The 20,824-nt window shown below is 48.2% G+C and overlaps 1 protein-coding gene across 1 annotated transcript in view; it reads left to right on the forward strand.

The window, feature by feature from the left end:
- Nucleotides 1-211: 211 nt before the first annotated feature.
- The window catches only part of abcb6a (ATP binding cassette subfamily B member 6 (LAN blood group) a), a 31,066-nt gene continuing 10,453 nt past the window's right edge, over nucleotides 212-20,824 (forward strand). Inside the window, exons 1-15 of the mRNA XM_064329450.1 lie at nucleotides 212-436; nucleotides 1,445-1,985; nucleotides 2,974-3,111; nucleotides 4,828-5,014; nucleotides 8,311-8,403; nucleotides 8,807-8,999; nucleotides 9,880-10,001; nucleotides 10,109-10,218; nucleotides 10,830-10,895; nucleotides 11,260-11,385; nucleotides 11,708-11,784; nucleotides 12,185-12,248; nucleotides 13,022-13,107; nucleotides 13,580-13,637; nucleotides 14,035-14,139. Of these exons, the coding sequence (XP_064185520.1) occupies nucleotides 1,470-1,985; nucleotides 2,974-3,111; nucleotides 4,828-5,014; nucleotides 8,311-8,403; nucleotides 8,807-8,999; nucleotides 9,880-10,001; nucleotides 10,109-10,218; nucleotides 10,830-10,895; nucleotides 11,260-11,385; nucleotides 11,708-11,784; nucleotides 12,185-12,248; nucleotides 13,022-13,107; nucleotides 13,580-13,637; nucleotides 14,035-14,139 (1,941 nt within the window). The 5' untranslated portion in view covers nucleotides 212-436; nucleotides 1,445-1,469. The remainder of the gene's footprint in view (nucleotides 437-1,444; nucleotides 1,986-2,973; nucleotides 3,112-4,827; nucleotides 5,015-8,310; nucleotides 8,404-8,806; nucleotides 9,000-9,879; nucleotides 10,002-10,108; nucleotides 10,219-10,829; nucleotides 10,896-11,259; nucleotides 11,386-11,707; nucleotides 11,785-12,184; nucleotides 12,249-13,021; nucleotides 13,108-13,579; nucleotides 13,638-14,034; nucleotides 14,140-20,824) is intronic.

Genomic DNA, 20,824 nt, shown 5'->3' on the forward strand with positions numbered 1-20,824 from the left:
GCATAAATAAAGTAAAGCATTGTAAATATATATATATTATTGATAATAATTATGATAATAATAATAATAATAATAATAATAATAATAATATAGGAAGAAGAAGAAGAAGAAGCATCATCATTAGAATATCTTCTCACCGTGACAACGTCATAAGGAATGATAGATCTTCGGTGGACTCTAGGACCTGGTGAAGCTGAATGTTTTATAAGAAAGAGTCGATTGCCGAGTTGTAGATTGCGACCTGCACACGGTGGTGTGAAACCAAAAGATACAGAACATTCTCGTTTTGCAGGATATTTCTGTTCACATTTTTCCTCTTCCTCCGTGGTTCAAATCGATATATGCAATTATCGTGTTTATTTTTAAAGAAGTAGCCTATTGTCAATGCGGAAACCTTTATTGAAGTAACCATCTAGATAACTTGTTTCTCGAGAAGGTGAGTGTGACTACCCATCTGAAAATGACGAGCGCGATCTAACTAGCTAGATAGCCAATTTATAACTGCTCTAGATGACTACCTAGCTACTGTCCGTCTCTAATGGTGTAGTCGTTTGCTGAATGGTTTCCACCATCGTGCTTTAATTGTCAAAACAACTGAGAATTCTGTGATCGTCTGAAACGATCCATTAGCCTACATTTCAAGTTCACAACTAACTTAACGTGAAGTGTTTTAGAACGGTGCATTCTGACTTTAGGATTCAACCTTCCTTCGTTCGATACAAAAGTTAGCCGCTGTTTGTTAAAGTAACCCAGCAACATTCCATGGTCGTTTTTGTTATGTGATGCGCCGGTGAGAGCGTGGTCAGCGGGCCAGGGATCCTTTCGGCTGGTACAATTCGGCGTTGTGACTCACTCGCCGAGCATGGACAGGAAAGTTCACTGCCCAAATTAGAAAGGAACGGCCGGAAACAAACACAGCTGACTCGGTTTACGTTAAAATCGTTAGGCGGTGCTTATGTTATTGTGGGAAACCATGAAACGTTCAGGTGGTGTATGCTCCAACCTGTAACTTACCTGCCATCCTACATGCAAATTGATCTGCAGCGACGCTCTACTGTCTCAGTGGCAGGAATATTCAGAACTGGTATTGTGTTAAATGTAAACATCATAGCGTGGCTGGAAGATTATTTTTATTTATGTTTTGAATGTATGATACTTTTTTTACTTAAATGCAGAAATTGGTTGTTATCGGGTAGTACATGACAGTTATCAGTTGATAAGCCTTGAAGGACAGGACAAAGTTCCGCTTAAACAAACCTAATCACAAAATAGTTATTACTTTTAAGGGCTGGAAACAGACCTTCCATTTTCCATTAAGCAACCATGCTGGACTCTTTTATTATGCACTTTATTAATATGTAATGGCAGGACAAGACTAGAAAATCTGCTGATTTATAAGCATCGCTCTTCCTGTGTGTGTTTATGTTTTTGTTTATATTTGTAGTGTTCGTGAACCGTGCTTCCCAGCCATGACAGGCCTGGGGAGTTACTGTGGAGACGATGGCTCAATGAGCCAGGCCTGGGTGGAGAACGGGCTCTCGCCCTGCTTCTACTTCACCCTGGTGCCCACCGTGCTGCTCACCCTCGCCTTCTTCTTCGGCACCTTCCACTGCGTGTGCTACCGGCGCTACGGCACGCCGATGGAGCCAAAGTTCATCCCGCGGTCCCGTCTGTACGGTATGCAGCTGGGCGTGTCGGCGCTGCTGCTGCTGCAGTTCCTCGGCTACGTTGTGTGGCGGGCGGCGCAAGGCGGCGTGCTGCCGGGGTTCGTGCTGCTGTACGGGCTGCTCTCGGCGCTGAGCTGGGTCTGGGCCGTCGCCATGCTGCGTCTGGAGCGCCAGCGCGTGCTGCTGCGCGATCGGACCCGCGGGCACAGCACCGTCCTGCTGCTCTTCTGGGCCATGGCATTCGCCGCGGAGAACCTGGCCTTTGTCTCTTGGTGTAGCCCCCTCTGGTGGTGGGGTCTGGAAACAACACAAAAGCAGGTGAGCACTGAACGCTGAAACTGTCCTTGTATTCTGTGGATTCGACAGTCAGTTTTACACTACAGTTGCAAGAAGGCCTTGGATCTACGATCTCTAGTTTAGCACAGACTTCTGTGGGTTGTTTGGTTTTAATACATGATCTTCTAAATGAGAAATAATGAGTTTTAAATATTTTTGTTTGTTTCTTTGCAAACTGAGCATCAGTGCTGTCAGTTTAATTTTCTGCATATCTCATTGTGTTTTGCCTTTGATATTCCATGAGGTAGGATGACACAGCCTTTGAGAATATACTCAGTTCATTGTATTTAGTATACAGTAACCCATGACTCGGATGCTGATAACATGACTGGGTCATTACCTAGGCTGTTTTTTAAGATGTGGCCTTACTGTTTTAAAATATGTTGAAATGCAACTCAGCCTTAGTGTGCAAAAGAGCAGGCATGTGCTCCTGTGATGCAGCATAAATGTGTACAGAGAGAGAGAGAGAGAATGCTGAGTCACTCTTGATCATGCATTTTTCTGCCAGCAGCTTGTTCCTGACTCCTCCCCCTAATGCCTTCTCCCAAGTTGATTGGCTGCAGCCCTCTTGCAAACCCCTCCCCCTCACAAACTTCCCTCTTTTTCTTGCCAATGCCATGAAGTACTATTATCCTGAGTAAGATAGATAAGTGAAGTTCTTTACGATAACAATACCCTTATTTTGAAGCAAACTCGCATTCTTTACCCAGTGAAAGTGAAAGTTAAGTCAGTGATGTTTGGAAAGTTAAGACTAAAACAGCCATTTAATGTACCTTACACTACGAATACCCATATCCTAGTTCATGTTTTTTTTTTCCTCCCTTTGGTGAAATTTAAGGCAGACGCCATTGTCACTTTGTCACTATTTATACACATTTAAAATGGATGCCGTTAGATCGTGTTCCACTGAGTTTTTCCCCTGAGCTGTCCCGGGACCCTTCTGGTTCATATTAATCCCTTCTCACTCCAGGTGGATTTTGGACTCTGGCTGGTCCGTTACATTGGCACGGGGACCCTCTTCTTCATCGGCCTGAGGGCTCCGGGGTTACCACGGAGACCGTATATGCTCCTGATCAACGAAGACGAGCGCGACGTGGAGCACGGGCAGGTAATGCCGCGCCTGCGCGAGTAGAGAGAGCTATGACCGTTATCGGGCACGTGCGGAGATGCCGAAGTATGTGACCCCAGCCCTGAAACCGAAAAGGTACCCTTTTGGCTGCAGCATCGCGATCACCTCCAAACCCCGCAACACCCCCCCCCCCCCCCAAACCTCCCCCTCCTCACTGGTCCGTCATCACAATTGGCCCCAGGTCTCATCTACGTCCTCCAAAGACTCTGGCTTCTGTGAAATACCTCTTTTTACTCTTGAATTAAATTTGGAAATGAACTAAAATGCAATATGAAATTGATGAGGCTGAACCAAGAAGCAGTCACTGATGGTATGCTAACGCAGAGCAATGTGTAAGCCCCCGAAAATTAATTATTTTTATATATTCTTTTTTAAAATAAAATTTTCTGAGTACATTTTAGTGAAGTGGATAAACTTTTTTTTAACAGTTCAGTTTTATTCAGAGAAAATGAATTTACTTTTTGAAACTGGGATCTTGTTAGAATAAGTTTTTATGCTAATGAAACGAGTAATGGAAGTCTCACAAAATTACTTACCATTTTTTCGTGGATTCCTCGGCAGTCGTAAAAGCTTTGGCAACATAGCCTACAGACCGGGGTGTGAGATTATGACAACTTTTACAGCAACGAAATCAACGTTTACTTTGGAAATTCACCTTTATATTAGGCTATATATTTTGCGCTTCATCTGGAGTTTTCGCCTACTTGTTGGACTACTGCTGGAGTCAGTCGTTTTATTGTCCGGGTTGTAGTCTCAACTACGGAAATTAAATAAAGCTTTTACGCTCCACCAAAGTATAGTGTTTCATGAATTGAAATGTCTTCAACCTACGGATACTCTTTGAATGTTGTCAAGAGTTCTGTTGCCAACTGCGCTGGCCAAAACGCGCTGACGTCTGCAGTTTGCACGCGGACGCCTCGAAAAGTCGGAATGGGAATGATGCGCGCGCGTCTATTCATCTTTACTGACAATTAGAGCGAACAAACGCTAGGCGAGGAAAACACACGACGAACGGCGACCAATTTGTGTTTGGTAAATTCGGTGGCCTGCATCAAATGTCCAACAACTATTCATCAAAAGATGAACTTCATAATCCTTCGGTGACGTTAAATATACCGGTAGGACATTTTTTTTCCTTCCTAAATTGAATCGATTAGCGTAAGGAAATCCCCACCTTTTTGCGTGAACACTATTGTATTTACGGTTTTATGGATTACGTTTTGGAGTCAGAATGTTTGTATTAAGTATTATGTATAGCTATAGCATAATGGCGTATAGCCCTGCTAATTAATTAATTTGGTGTTTGTGAAAAGTGTATATTTTGCTGCTTTGTAGTTGTGGGGAATGCCCTGCTAACCTGTAACTTGGAATTGAACGGTGGCATACCTGTCATCCAATAAAAATAACGATCAATATTTTTGGCGCAATAATACAATGCTTTTTAAGAAGCATTATTTATTTATGATTTGTTTTGTTTGTTTTTAAGTTTCAAGTGTTGTATAAGTTGGCTTGTCTTCCTGTGTGATTTCTGAAAATAGAATTGTAATGTAAATTAAGTGGTAAATATTCTCAACCTTAACCATTATTAGCCAGTCAAAAGGCATAAGGATGTAAGCAGTATGCAATAGCTATTATTTAATAAGACGGTCATATGTGATGTGTATTGCTTTTGGCATCGTTCTCTCTGTATCACAGCCTCTGTCGGCAGGGGCCGAATCGCAGTCCACCTGGAAGGATTTCGGGAAGAAGGTGCGCCTGCTGGTGCCCTACATGTGGCCCCAGGGCAACGCGCTCCTGCAGGGCCTGGTGCTGCTGTGTCTCTGCCTGCTGGCCTGCGAGCGGGCCATCAACGTGTTCGTGCCCATCTACAACAGGAACATCGGTGAGAGCGTCCTCGTCGACACGGGCTGAAACATCTCCCCCTGCTTTTATTTTTTTTATTTTCTTAAAACCCGTGGTGCTACAAAGCATAGTTACCTCCCGTGTGTTTTTGATGTTGATTGATAATGTGCCCAGCAATTAGTTGTCTCTTGGGGATAAATAAAGTTTATTGAATTGAATTAAGAGACTGAAAAACAAGGCCACGGTAGGGGTCGTACAAGCAGTTGGAACACTGGGAAAAACACAACTGTCAACGCAAACGGCAGTTAAAAGCGGGTTGAACAGCAAGGCAGCAGCTCCCTCTCCTGTTGGTCCAACGTTGGTTCTGGTTGCTTCTCTGTGTCAATCTAATGTGGTTATTTCTGTAGGGAACCCTGAAAAGCGACAAACTCTCGGTGCTGTATAGGTATGGGACATGCCGCCCTGTCATGGTGTAACTTGGCGGGATGGCATACCTGCCGTCCCAATCCATACCCTGTATTATTGGGGGAAGCAGCTCTGTTTCTGTGCCGTGTGTGTGAACATACAGTAGATTGCAATACTGATCATGGACAGCAGGGTGCAGTATAAGAAAGCTTATAGGTCTGTGGATGGCCTCAACAGCTGCACAAATAACCGGTATGTGCATTAGTGCTCCATTTCCTTTCAGCTCCACAAATAGAACAAATTCTATTTGTTCAGTTATTAATTGAGATTTTGTGAATTGTGAGCTTCCTCAAGTCACTGGTCTGTGTGACAACGAATTTGACTACTAGATAGCAGGATAGAGCTAAATGCTAAATGGGGGGGCGACATAGCTCAGGAGGTAAGAGCGGTTGTCTGGCAGTCGGAGGGTTGCCGGTTCGATCCCCCGCCCTGGGCGTGTCGAAGTGTCCCTGAGCAAGACACCTAACCCCTAATTGCTCCCAACGAGCTGATTGGTACCTTGCATGGCAGCCTTTCACCGTTGGTGTGTGAGTGTGTGTGTGTGTGTGTGTGTGTGTGTGTGTGTGAATGGGTGAATGAGAGGCATCAATTGTAAAGCGCTATATAAATGCAGTCCATTTACCATTTGCAGTGGGATATTAGCTAGTTTGAATTATTCAGAAATGGTGTCTGTGTGTTTTGTCTGAGAGCCATCCTGTGCCTAACTGAGAGGGGGATGTCAGTGTTTATTGTTCCTCAATATCAGTTATTTCATTTGCCAGCAAATATTTTCCTTCAAATTAATTATGCTGAGGCACAGAGCTGATGGCTGACGTCTATCACAGCGAACCGAGCAGAAGATGGAAAGGGCGAAACTTGTGTTTGCAAAGGAAAGATAGGCGGAGCGCTGACTTTATGAACAACGCTGAGAAAGGAGGAAGTTCGAAAGGGCCGCAGATAAGGAACGATTTCGGTTTGTTTAAGTGTGTCACGTTTAATCACCTCATTAGTTTATTGCCGTTTTATGGTGGATGGAGATCTGCAGTCGCTGGCTCTCTCTCTCTCTCTCGCTGTGTGATGTGGTCTAACTGCGGGACGCTTTGTCCTTGGCGCTGGGCGGTGGATTCAGGCGAGCGCTGCGGCTCCACGCCCGGCTTCTTGAGGTCGGCCATCGCTGTTTTAACCGCTTCGAAAAACTTTAAAAACGCGCTCGAACGTCTCGCTCACGGGACAGGACTGCGTGCGTGTCTCTGTGGGGGGGAAAATCGGTGTCTCCTTGCGACTCTTCCCCGTCCTCCCTGCCCCACGGGCTCCTTGTCGCAGGCCAGCTGAATGTGGGACGGGCCCCAAAACCCCAGAGTCGAAGCCCACCGTTCCTCCCCCCCCCCCCCCTCAGCCAAAAAGCCCCCGACGCTCACAGGATCGGAACAAAAGCAGCCGGCGCTGAACTTGAGCTAGGCTGCGTTCTCCCTTTCTCTGTGTCTCCCTCCGTCCCTCTCTCTTTCTTTCTGCCTCCCTCCCTCTCTCTCTTTCGCCCCATCCCTCCCTCCCCCTCTGTCTCCCCATCCCTCCCTCTCTGTCTCCCTCTCTCCTTCGCTCCCTCTCTTTCTCTCTCTCTGTCCTTCTCTCTCTCCCTCCATCTCCCTCTCTTTCTCTCTCTCTCTCCCCCCTTCGCTTGCACTCGAACCCTGTTCACCTCTCTCTCTCTCTCTCTCTCTCTCTCTCTCCACACACCCTCACCCCCCACCCCCCTCAATCCCCACCCCCCCCAGGTAAACTTGGACTTGGGGGTGGGTTTTGCACACTGTTCACAATCAAAGCTAAACGGACAGAAAGCACAATGGCGGGACGCGGCGGCTCGGTGGCCTGTGGCCAGGCCGGGCCCAGCGTTTGGCGTCTGGGGTTTGGAGCAACATGAAAGCGCTGGGGGGTGAAAAGGGAGCTTTTTGTATGATGGAGTCACTCGAGGGGGGGGGGGGGGGGTGGGCGTGATAGTGGAGGTCACCCACCCTGCCAATCACGATTAGGGGCATTAGGGGCTTTTAGTGGAGTTACATGCTGGTACAAGGGGCTGTTTGTCTGCCCCCCCCCCCCCCCCCCTTCCCCCCCAGTGCCAAGATCCCCCCCCCACCATCCTCAAAAGGAGAGAAAGGCACTTGTTCTCTCTCCGGGCATTTTCTATTATTGTTTTTAACTTTATCCCTTTCGTCTCCTTTTTGCCCTCCTCTCTCACTTTGGTGTGCGATCAGAAACGCAATGAATACAGATGAGTTAGCGGGTGAGACTCACCCGCGCGGTCTCTGGGGCGTTCAGTCACCGGGGTAGTCTGGAAATTTCGATCTCCCCCTCACGCCGATCAGCGAAATTATCCCCGATCCCCCTTGAGGTGTGCCAGGGTGACAGACGTTGGTTTTGATGATGTCATGCTAAGATTTCTTTGAGGTGAATCAGACGTTTGACAGTCAAAGAGCGTAAAACCATGATAATTATAAAATAAAAGCACGTAGGACTCAGATTCAGTCCATGCATCCGTTGTCTATACCCGCTTGTCCTGGGCAGGGTCGCGGGCGATGCTGGAGCCTATCCCAGCATGCATTGGGCGAGAGACAGGAATACATCTCGGGACAGGTTGCCAATCTAGTGCAGGGCACACACACCATTCACAGTCACACTCATACCTACGGGCAATTTAGTCTCCAGTTAGCCTAACCTGCATGTCTTTGGACTGGGGGAGGTAACTGGACGACCCAGAGGAAACCCATGCAGACACGGGAAGAACAACTCTGATTCAGCGTAGGAGTTGAATTTTTAAAACCTGTGCCATGTAGCGAACAGCTGTAAATATGCATGTGATTAAAATACGCTCTTTTTCTTCCCCGTTCTGTGTTTCAGTGAACGAACTGTCGGACGGAAGCAGCTGGAAGACTCTGGTGACCACCGTGTGTGTGTACGTGCTGCTCAAGTTCCTGCAGGGCGGTGGAGCAGGTAGGCATGGAGACGCTTGGGTCTACGGTACTCCGTTTCCCATGATCCTCTGCGTTTGCTCATGGCCAAGGTCTCCTCATCAGGGAGACAGAGCCAGTGTATTTATCACTCACCACTCATCTCTCTCTCTTTCTTTCTCTCTCTGCATAGTTCACTTGTAATTATTTTTAATGGTCATTTTTAGCTTTTAATGGTCATGCTATGCTCATGAATTTTGTTTGTTGTGAAATGAAAAAGGAAAAAATGGTTGAGCTGTATTGACTGGGTATTGTTAAAAATCACACCAATATCTCTCTCTCTCACTCTTCCTCTCTCTCACCCCACCTCTCCCTCTCTCCCTCCTCCTCTCCCTCTCTTTCTCTCCCTCACTCTCTCTCCCTGTCTCTCTCTCTCTCCCCCCCAGGCTCCTCCGGGTTTGTCAGTAACCTGCGCTCCTTCCTGTGGATCAAGGTGCAGCAGCACACCAACCGCGTGGTCCAGGTGCGCCTCTTCGGCCACCTGCACTCGCTGTCGCTGCGCTGGCACCTGGGGAGGCGCACGGGGGACGTCCTGCGTAGCATCGACCGCGGCACCTCCTCCATCAACAGCCTGCTCAGGTACCTCCCGCGGGTCAGCGTCCCCAAACGGCCCGGACCGCGCGCTCCGTGGTAGCTCGTGAACGGGCGCGACTCTCGCCCTCGGTAAAGATATTCAGATTTTATTTAATCCGTGTCCATAAAAAAAGCCATTGAAGTTTCGGCCATGGTGTGAAGGCCTTCGTCGGAATGCGTAAAGCTCTTGAAGGGGACAGACTGTACCATCGTTAAGTTTAAATGCAGGCACAGGCAGCTGAACTTAATCAGTAGGGGAAGGCCGAGCTGAATCCTGGCCACAGCAAAGACAAAGCAAACTGCAGAAGCAGCTCATCGCCTGCATAATGTGCCTGTCCCTTTTAGTTTTAAGCATTCTGATGAAGGCCTGGCAATATGGCCGAAATGTTTTTGTTGAGAGAGATTAAATAAAATCAAAATATTTTTATTGAGAGAGAGAGAGTCGCACCTGTTCATTGATCGTTTCTTTATATATTAGCACCTGCTCACAGCCGGTTTGAGTGCTGTTTCCTCCTCTTCTCTGTTGTGGCTTAGCCAGATATCAATGAATGATTCCAAAGCCGTTCGGCAGTGTAGTGTAGTATAACGTGGGAGGAATTGGGCTTGTAACCTAAAGGTTGTAGGTTCGATTCCCAGCTATAACACTGCCGCACAATTGAGCAAGCTACTTAACCTGCATTGCTTTAGTGTACATGTATATCCAGCTGTATAAAGGGATGTTTTGAAAGAAATGCCAAACCTGAGTCAGTTGCTCTGGATAAGGATGTCTGCTGAATGCCTGTAATGTAATTCAATGCAATCAATCTGTAGTAAAATCCTAACCTAGATCTTATCGTAAGCTTGATCTGAAACACTGTCTTGTGTTTTTTTTTAATTCACTCCACAGTTACATCGTGTTCAGCATACTCCCCACCATCGCTGACATCGTAATCGCCATCGTGTTCTTCATCTCGAACTTCAACGCCTGGTTCGGCCTCATCATCTTCATCTGCATGTTCCTCTATCTCAGTGAGTAACGGTAGCCAAGGCAACTGTTTGTCGGATCACCAGGGTTACGGTCAGCGGTGTTCTGTCCAGTGTAACGCCTCATCCACTGACACCCACTCTTTCCCCAGCGCTCACCATCGTCATCACGGAATGGCGGACCAAGTACCGCCGCGAGATGAACACTCAGGACAACAACGCCAAGTCCAAGGCCGTGGACTCCCTGCTGAACTTCGAAACGGTACCTGCCCGTTGCGTACGGGGCGAGACGGCGTGAGATCGCGGTGTACCGGCTGGACTTTGATTGTTTTACTGACCCGGTAGCTTATCTTTAAGAGGTGCCTGGCGGTGCCATGAACGCATGCAGCGTTGGAGGGGATTGTTTTGCTTCTCGAGCGAAGCGTGGGTAAATAACCTTCGCAGTGCTGTACCTTCTGGTGCAGGAACTCTGAAAAACAAGGCTGTCCTCCAGGGTCTCCTGGGGGGGGGGGCAGTTTTCCCGCCATTATTAAATATGTTGCAATAAGACCAGGTGAAATGAAGACTGTGCAGCCAAGTTGACTTCCTCTTGCCCTCCTACTTTACTTTACATTACATTACATTACAGGCATTTAGCAGACTTACACAACTTTTACATAGCATTTTTACATTGTATCCATTTATACAGCTGGATATATACTGAAGCAATTTCGGTTAAGTACCTTGCTCAAGGTTACAACGGCAGTGTCCTACCCGGGAATCGAACCTGCGACCTTTCGGTTACAAGCCCAGTTCCTTACCCACTGTGCTACACTCCGTCCTACTTCACTTAACACACTAAGCTGTGTGATTTCTCTCTCTTTTTTTACGCAGGTGAAATATTACAACGCGGAGAATTACGAAGTGAATCGCTTTCAGGACGCCATCCTTAAGTACCAGGTAGCTGGGAAATCCCACGATTTATAACGATATGTGAACATACGTAAATGCCCGTAGAGTGTTTGTACTCGCGTGTCTAACGTCAGGGCTGCCCAAACCTGCTCCTGGAGATGTACCGTCCTGTAGGTTTTAATTTCAATCCTAATTTTGCACATGTGAAATTAGCAGCTCAACAAGATCACTATCTGTTGAATGAGGTGTGCTTTGTTTGGGTTGAAATGAAGACCTACGAGATGGAAGGTAAATCTCTTGGAACTGGGTTGGGTAGCCCTGGTGTAAGCTGATTGTACGTGCTAATTAGTATTGGAGCTTTTTCTGATGGTGATGGAGAAGGTCATCTCACCTCTTCTCCTCTTTCTGTCAGGTGGCCGAGTGGAAGACCAACGCCTCCTTGGCCTTTCTGAACCAGACCCAGAATCTGGTGATCGGGTTGGGCCTTCTGGCTGGATCTCTGCTTTGTGCCTACTTTGTCACGGAGAATAGATTTCGGGTATGTGCTCCGACAGAGCGTGATGATGAGTCTACATCAGGACTGGGATGGTGTGTGGAGTTTTGGCTAGTTGCTTAAGTGGGATGGTGTGTGGAGTTTTGGCTAGTTGCTTAAGTGGGATGGTGTGTGGAGTTTTGGCTAGTATTACATTACATTACAGGCATTTAGCAGGCGCTCTTATCCAGAGCGACATACAACAAGTGCATCAGTTAAAAGTGCAATAGTAGCTTAAGTAGGGTGGTGTGTGGAGTTTTGATAGTTGCTTGACTGATGGTGTGTGGAGTTTTGAATGTGTGTTTCACTCTGTCTGTCTGTTCTCCAGGTGGGTGACTATGTTCTTTTTGGGACTTACATCATCCAGCTGTACACCCCTCTGAACTGGTTTGGTACCTACTACAGGTAAGCTAATACAGTAAGCTAACAAGGTTGAACCTTGAACCTAGGCGGTGGGATCCCAGATTTCCTGTTTATTAAAGCCAATCGTCTTTCAGTGTCTGATATTTGTATTTTTTTTAATTGACTGTAATATTTACACAACTTTTGGTAGCATTGCAAGATTCAAAGAGTACTCCGATTTTGAAATGTCCTGCTTTCCAGATGCGGTATTCATTGGGCAAGCAAACTGCTGATGATGTTTTAAATGTATACTGTATCAGTGTACTGTATCTTCGTGAACTGGTAGTGTACATTATTTGTAATCAGCCAGAAAAGTGTGAATTCTGAAACTGTGAAAAACACATTCTTTTTGAGATGTCCTACCACATGGAGTCACGTAACAGAGATTTCTCTGTCCTTCCAGAATGATCCAGAACTCCTTCATCGACATGGAGAGCATGTTTAAGCTCTTCACAGAGGAGGAAGAGGTAAAAAAAATTTTTTGTTTGTCAGTAAACAGTAAAAGTTAAATATAACGTTTCATTGTGATGTATGTGGTGTTTAAAAAGTGTTTTTTGTTTGCACGATTGTAGATTTTGTCTGAGCCGAAAGCAGGATTTTTTTCTCGACATCTGTAACGGTGCATTTTCTTTCTTTTTTTGGGAGGGGGGTGTAGTTTGGGGGGGGGGGGGTGCGATGGGGTCCTGCTCCAGACTGCTGCTCCCGCTCTGCCCTCGGTCTGGCCCAGGGCAGGGTCTGTCTGTGGGAAAACTCCGGAAAAACACACACTGGCCTACCCCTGCGAAACACTCCGCACTCAAAGCCCCTTTAGATCCCCTTGATATGTTAATGGCCAGAAGAATCAAAACAAAGGCATTATTGGATGTTCAGATTTCTTTCTTAAGTTCGGTTCCCCTCGGAAAGCTGTTACTATACAGTGACGGGGAAGAGAAAGGGGTTGAGGAACAGGGGGGCGGGGTTTGGGGGGGGTTGGGTAGTGGGGGTGTGGTGGCAGCAAAATCTTCCACAGGAGGGGGGGGGCCCTATAGTGGAAGCGAGCTTTGATCAAAACTTGCCTTTTGTGGTTATTCTTAAATTTGTGGGGGTGCTGGGGTCAGCTCCCACATACAGATGAGGCGCGTGTGCCCGCGCTGCACCCCCTCTGCACCCCTTTTCCGATCGCGCGCAGGTGACCGCGGTTTTCGGCGTTTCTCCACCCCCCCCGACGGCTCACCCCGTCTCGCCTCCTCCGTCTCCCCAGGTGAAGGACGACGTCAACGCCGGGAACCTCCTGTACAAGCTGGGGAAGGTGGAGTTCGAGAACGTGCACTTCAGCTACATGGAAGGGTAGGCATTCCCCCCAAAACCGGTCACCAAGTCCCCCTTAGCCCCGTTCTGCCAAAGCCAAGTATCATAGCCTGAACAGTGGACAGAGGAGATGCCAGAACCAGACTCAAGCTGGTGGCGTTGGGGTCTTGAGGTCATAGCACTATGCACTGGACCTTCCTGACGCCATATATATCATAGGTGAAAAAAATCCAGGTTCAGAAAGTAAAAGTCCTCCCCAGTATTTTGTTCCAATCGCCTGAATTTACACAGCTCTTGGATGGAAGAATCGCATGGCAGGACTTTTATTTTCTGACCCCTGGACTTTCCACCTCTGCTATGTATATTTCTTATATTCACAGTGTTTATGTTTATATAACTTCAAACTCTCAGACCTTTTTTTGCAGATTCCATATACTGGGTATGTCCGACTGTGTCGAAGCTCCTTTCTGTTCCACTGTGAGCCGTGTGCTTTCTGTTATTGTCCCTACAGGAAGGAGATCCTGAGGGACATATCCTTCACCGTCATGCCCGGGCAGACCATGGCTCTGGTAAGCTCTCAACCCTTCCAGGCGCTCTGTGTTTTTTTTAAAACATGGATAACCACACGTGTCAATCAAGATACCTTTACAAGGTATAGATAACTACATGGGTCAATCAAGATACCTTTACAAGGTATAGATAACTACATGGGTCAATCAAGATACCTTTTATAAGGTATGGATGCCCACATGGGTCAAACGATGATACCTTTTGCAAAGTTTCTATGCATGTAGTCAGGTGAGGTGACGTTAAAGTTTAGTCGCAATACTTTTATTTACAAAATATCAAAATAACTACCTGTTGCCATTTTCTTCAGGAAGCAGTAACAGGCCCTGTTTGAATCCTGCGTGTGGCTGTCTCTCTCTCTCTCGTGTCTTATTTTCGTACGACCTTTTCCCTCCCAAGGTCGGCCCGTCGGGATCGGGCAAAAGCACCATTATCCGGCTGCTCTTCCGTTTCTACGACGTCCAGGGGGGCTGCGTGCGCATCGACGGGCAGGACATCTCCAAGGTGAGGGGGGGGGGGGGCGGAGTTTGGGCAGAGCGGACGGGATTCGGGCCCTGGAATGAAGCTGAGAATGAGGGGGCGGGGCCTAAATGGGATGAAGTACGGGAGAAATCACCTGGCGCACCTGAGCCGCCAGTCTCTCCTCTCTTAGCGTAGCCGTAGAATTAGCATTGCTCATTTATTCCAGGTGACACCGCGTTGGCGTTCCTGGAGCTGGAAGCCAAACTGTGGCTCCAGCGCGTGCCGGTGGAGTCACGGTGCTCCCATTCACCAAACTGTCAGGGGGATGCATTTCCTTAAATGCTAATTAAAGTGTAGGCTTCTTCAGACATGTCAAATAAGCATCCTACCCGGGCAGTGGATGGAAGCCTTTGTTGTCGTTCCTGGTTGAGCTCCCTTTTTCCTGTGCTGTGTTGGGTGGAGTAGGAGGAGAAGGGGTGGGGGGCGGGGCGCACCCCTTTTTAAGATTTAATTGGACGTGATCTTTCCTTGTGTTCAGATCAAATGCTCGCCACATCAAAAGGCGAGAATCCGGTCGGGCTTTGAAGCTTCTTCCGACCGAGTCCGCTAACGCACCGTACGCAGTGCGCTAGTTTATTTTCCCCCAAGACTTTTTTTTTTTTTCCTCTGTGCATTTTCTGTTTGTGGTTTCGGAATTTCACTGTCCTTCCAGATTTATCTCGGTTTTTTTTTTTTTCTCTTTTGAATCGACGGGAAACACGCAGCTAATTTCATATGTTTGGATGGCCGGTACCCAGAAAGCAGTTCGGCGGCAGTTCTCTGGGTCACGGCCCGTCCTGTAAAAGTTTCAGTGGCGTGATTCTTTTGTGGAACGGTGAGCTTTTTTTCCCCGCAGAGAAACCCAAGAGATGTGATTCGGCGCCGTGCCTTGTAAAAAAATTTTGCAGTGCCCCGTGTAAATAAATCATTTTGAAAGGGTCGTGAATAATGAATAAATTTTTCTTTTTGAGGGGCTGCTTCTGTTCCGAGGCTTTGAGGAATTTCAGACGCATTAGTGCAGCAGGCCTCCCTCCTCGGCGCTGCACGCGTGCGCGTCGAAGCGATGAACTTTAGAACTCCCTCACACCTCCGCACAGAGCCCATAATCCCAGTGCTTTTCCAAACTGGTTTGGAAATGTGCTGAAAAATAATCATTAAAAAAAAAAACCCACAATCATGCCTGCTCTGAGTGTACCTCACGTGCCGTGCGCTGTAAACCGATCGCTATGGAAACCGAAAGCGCGAGGTACGTACACGCTGCTGACCGAGCGCGCGGTTGAACCCGTGCTACGCGCGCGCGTTGAACCCGATGACTCCTCGCCGTGCCGGGTTGTGGCTGCGGTAATTACCAGCAGCGCGGGATATAAACCCGGCTGGCTAGCACTTCTCCACGGGCACCCAGCGTCACACCACCAATCGTGAGGTCTGTGTCGTAAACAGAACGTCGGAGGTTCATAAATCCGTTAGCAAATGAGACGAAACCGTCGGCTACAGCGAGACGTGCCCGTGACACGTGATTAGAGGCTACCGCGCGGTGCTTTGTAATTACACGGCAGAAAAGCACCTTTAATTACCACGCGAGGCTAGCTCTCACACGCAAGGGACGAGAGTAGTCTTTACTCATCCATGTAGTCCTGTTTAAAAAAAAAGATTTATTACCCTGTTGTTGTATCCCTTTCCCTTATCTCTCCCTGGAAACCTTATATAGGTCTTTTTTTGTATCTAGAAGTCTATGAAAATTGCACTTGGTAGCTGTACTTATGTTTTTAGCTGGGGGGGGAAAGAAAAAAAAAAAAGTTGTGGGTTTGAAGTGGGTTGGTTTTGGTTTTTAGAGGATTAAAAACATGCTGACGAAAGCGTGCTGGCGTTGTGATCTTCTCTGAGAGGGAGTGGAGAACACTACAGGGGGTGGGCGAAGGGACGGTTGGGGTGGAGGGGTGGGGGTGTGTGGGGGGGGGCGTAGGGGGTGTTAAACACAAGCAGAATTGCAGGGCGAGGCCCAGCGTAGTGTAAGATTTCCCAGAGAGGAGCTCCCGGGTCCCCGGGTTGCGGTCCGAGCCCAAACGCGCTCGCTCACCGAACCCGGCACGGCGAGGAGTCATCGGGTTCAACGCGCGCGCGTAGCACGTTAGCCTCCGCGCTTTCGGTTTCCATAGCGTCTGTTTACAGCGCCAAACTCTGTGATTGTTAAACCTTTGACATCTCCACACGCTGGCCACACGCTACGAGGCGCTAGGGTAGGGGCACGGCTGAGGCCTTTTAGGATGGCGCGAGCTGGATTTGGGGACTGGATCTTCTGGGGAACTGGGAGATCCAGGGATTCAGGGGTGGGGGGGTGGGGGTTGCGTTGGGTTGTGGTATTGCTGCATACACTCTCTTTACCCAACCAGCCGTGGCGTCTGTGGCTGGCTTTTTTAGTATTTGATGATACGGTATCGCTTTTCAGGGGGGCTGTCTGTGCCAACGAAACGTTTGAATCACAATTATGGTACGTGGTGAGAGTGTGAGGCCCCATATTTAAGCCCTTCTGGGGTTCTAGCACCATCCGGTACTGTCTGTGTTCATATCTACTTTTTCAGCATGATATGTCCTCTGTGTGCAAAAAAAACAAACTAATACTAATACTAAACTAAATGTCATGGCAGGGGTTCTGTGTGCTGTCGCTACAGATTGGAGATTATGGGCCTGGCTCTGTCGCACTGGCTCTGTCCTGTTTGACCAGAGAAGCCCCCCTCTAAATGGCGAACGCCGGCTAATGCTAATTGTGACTGCTGACTTTCCTCTTAATGAAGATTGATGGCCGTCCACAGGGGCCTACCTACACTCCCTGTTCTATTGTCCCATACCGCTGCTTAGCAACAGCCAAGGACCCAATCAGGGACAGGAAGAAGACCTTCCTTCATGGTGGAAGCGTCTGGAGAAGCAGACACTTCAGCCAATGGTTTAACCCTTTAAGGTATAAGATCACTAACATGTGAATTCCCTGAATCCCAAAAGACTGAAAATCCCAGCTTTAAGGAACTTGATTTATTTGTGATGACAAGTTTGTACAACAGGACACGGATATTATAGTACAGAAAGGGAGCACCAGAGGACATGGGAATTTGTAATAATTAATAAAAAGTGGACGTTCTGGTCCGTAGTACTCAGAGAGGGAGTAGCTGATGGTGAATGGTGGATAATGGTCACATGCAGTGTGACTGTGCAGATCTGACCGAGTTTTGACGATGGAAATGGAGAATTGCTTTGACACCACTGAGGTGGTTCAGTGGGTGTGAGTGCCTGAAATAGCTCTTTATTCTCTGGCTGTAGTAAATAAATGGTGGCGGAGAATCAATGGACATTTTCGGGGTGGGGGGGGTGATTGTAGTGGCCTGCTTACAAGGTCTGGGATGAAAGGAGCGTGAAATATTTAACGTTTTTATATAAGAACGTTTGAGGGTCGTAAATGTTTCTTTTCAAAGGGACTGCTATGGTCTTTTGATGGCTGTTTGGCTGCGTGTTGAAAGTGGGGGGTGGGTAGGGGGGGGCTGCTGGTCCCTATTGAAGTCGTAAGCGATGCGCGTGGAGGAACAGGCAGCAGACAGGCCACATGTTCGCCGCGCACACGTGTTGCGCCCCCCCCCTCCACCCACACACACACACATACGCCACCCCCCCCCCCAACTCCCCAGAGTTCGGCCACAAAACCAGCTTGTGACATCGACTGTCCGGGATCGGGGTAGAGTGCGTTGATCCTGGCCCCTCCCCATCTCTGACAGTCCTCGAGAACTTTTTGCATCGTGGCCTTACGGAGTTAGCACGTGGTAAGATGGGTCTGTAACTGAAAGGTCGAGGTTCTTCCGGGTTAGGACATGCGTTGTCAGGCTTGAGAAGTACATTAACCGATTGCTCAGAATATCCAGCTGTATGGATACAATGTAAAATGCTATGTAAAAGTTGTGTAAGTCGCTCTGGATAAGAGCGTCTGCTAAATGCCTGTAATGTAATGTAATGGCCTTCACAGGGTTGCGCTTGAATCGATTTTCACTGAGTGCCGGCACGTTCTGACACAAAAGTGTTCTCAGAGTGTTTCCGGAACGTTTATTCAGTGTTGTGATAACATTGCCATTGCATGGCGGGAACAGTGTGAGGACATTTTGTGTTGGCTGGGAATATGGCCACTGAGAAACAGAGGCCTGCATTCACAAAGCGCCTCTCGCTAGAAGCACTGATCTGGGGTCAGGCTTTCCATGTCGACAGCCGACCCTGTCCATTTTCTGGATTGTTCTTGCAAATACGGTACCGCATATTTCTAATGATCTAATCAGCTAATTAATCTAGCTGCCTTATTCAATGCTCACAATATTGAATTGCTAGTGAATATTATCTATGTACGGATTTGTGTGTGTGTGCATGTGTGTGTGTGTGTGTGTGGAAGGTACAGTGTATGTGATACGTGTGCGTATGGAGGGCAGAGTTTGTATGAGGAGTGTCTCTCTCTCTCTACCTCTCTCTCTCTACCTCTCTCTCTGCCTCTCGCTCTCTCTACCTCTCTGTCTCTCTCTCTCTCTCTCTCTACCTCTCTAAACCTCTCCCTCTCCCTCTCTCTCTCTCTCTCTCTGTCTCTCTCTCTCCTCTAAACCTCTCCTCTCCTCTCTCTCTCGCATCTCTCTCTTGTCTCTCTCTAACCTCTCTCTCTACCTCTCTCTACCTTCATACCCCTCTCTCTTCTCAGGAGGGCGTTGGAAACGTTCTTCGGAAGCCTCTGTGCAGAGGTGCTGCGCTTCATTACCCACCTCCTGATTTTGGAAAAGAGCGTGAGGGGGGTGTTAGGGGGGTGAGGGGGCTCCGGGACAGGCCTGTGAAGGAGGTGCTGCGCTTCATTACCCACCTCCTGATTTGGGAAAGGGGAGCGGGGGGGGGTGGGGGGGTGAGGGGGGCTCCGGAGCGGGGCCCAGGACAGGCCTCTGAAGCGTTTAAACGGAGACAGGCTGCGGCGGCGGTGGCGCTCGCGTAAACAGGACGCTGGGCGTACATTTGGTCCGGGTTAGGCGCACATGGGACAGCCCTCCGGAGCCTCACGGGCCCGCGGAGATTAAATGGCTGCAGCTCTGGCACACACACACACACACACACACACACACTCACACACACACACACACACACGCACACACACACACATACACACACACACACACACACACACACGCGCACACACACTCACGCGCACACACACACACACGCACACGCGCGCGCACATCTGGTCCGAGAGGCTGAGACCCAGGCGCTGGGGTCACACCGAGTGGGCTCGGTTTCAGCTGCGCTTCATGTTCTGCATGTTCAACTTCGGCTTTCTTCTTTCCTTCTTTCCTTCTTTCTTTCTTTCTTTCCTTCTTTCCTTCTTTCTTTCTTTCTTCTTCGTTCCCAGATTCCACAAAAAAAGGATTTTCTTCTGCGAGACGCACTTCTCATGAAAAAAAAGGATGATTACACGCAAGAACGAATGTTAAACTACGGAAGAATGCTCCTACGCGTCAGCGTCCGTGTTTTTTGTAACGCAGCCTGACATCAGGGCGAGTTTTGTCGCAGTTTTCCCCAGACTGAGCAGTTCCAAATTATGTTTTTTGTGGTCGCCTGAGTTGTCCTCTCCGTCCTCATTGTGTGTAAAAACTTCCTTAAGTCAGAGGTTCTAGCTGAAGCTGGGATTCATGGTGGCTTCTGTTTGCTGGATTAACTGCAAGATTATATTTGATGTCGCTGATTTCTCAGCCCAGCCAATCAATCCCAGATTTATTATCAGCGGCGATCAAATACAGTGTATTATGAGGAGTATGAAAGATATCGATTCCGGGCCGATTACTTTGTTTGTTTTAATTTTTTTTTCTTTTTTTACGGAGCGGTCGCAGTTGCGGTCTGTGGTGTGATCAGACGGTGTGTGGGTGTCGGAGGATTTAAAAGGCCAGCTGGCTTTGACATTATTTTAACACGACAACACCCTTAACGACTGTGCGAGAACAGGAACACTGCGCTGCCACCGTACTGTACGTGCCAGTTGTTCTTTCGGGAACTGTGCGGTCGAAAACATCCCGTCATAAATCGCTGTTATCGCGCGGTTTAGCGGCCGCCGCCGCCTCGTTAGCCGCCTCCCAAGCGAATTCCTTTTGCGTACGAGCCTTTAATAAATGATTAACTGCGTCGCCGACAGGAAACGGACCAGAATGCCGCGCTTCCCAGCTTCTAGCGAAAGACGGAGTTCAAAAGGCGGCTTGTGAAGGGCTCTTGAAGAGGCCATTTGTGTTTCATTTGGCTGCGATCGGGCTCCCATCTTGCCCCCCTGCTCTGTCTGATGTTAATTAATTTAAAAGGACGCTTCCTTTTCGTAGGGGAAGGGGCCTGGACAGAACAGAGGGGGTATTAAAGGAACGTTTGATTGGTCGGCTGACATTCTGTGAGTGTGGAGGACTTCCATGAAATTTCCTCAGGCCGTCCGTGCCCTGGCATAGGTTTCTGTCAGGGGGCCAAAGCGAGACGCCCTGGTCTTGTTTTAGGCTAGCCCTGGTCTTGTTTTAGGCTAGCCCTGGTCTTGTTTTAGGCTAGCCCTGGTCTTGTTTTAGGCTAGCCCTGGTCCTGTTTTAGGCTAGCCCTGGTCTTGTTTGGCTAGCCCTGGTCTTGTTTTAGGATAGCCTGGCCCTTGTTTTAGGCTAGC

Source organism: Anguilla rostrata, chromosome 3 (assembly GCF_018555375.3).
Source record: "Anguilla rostrata isolate EN2019 chromosome 3, ASM1855537v3, whole genome shotgun sequence".
NCBI classification, from domain to species: Eukaryota; Metazoa; Chordata; class Actinopteri; order Anguilliformes; family Anguillidae; genus Anguilla; species Anguilla rostrata.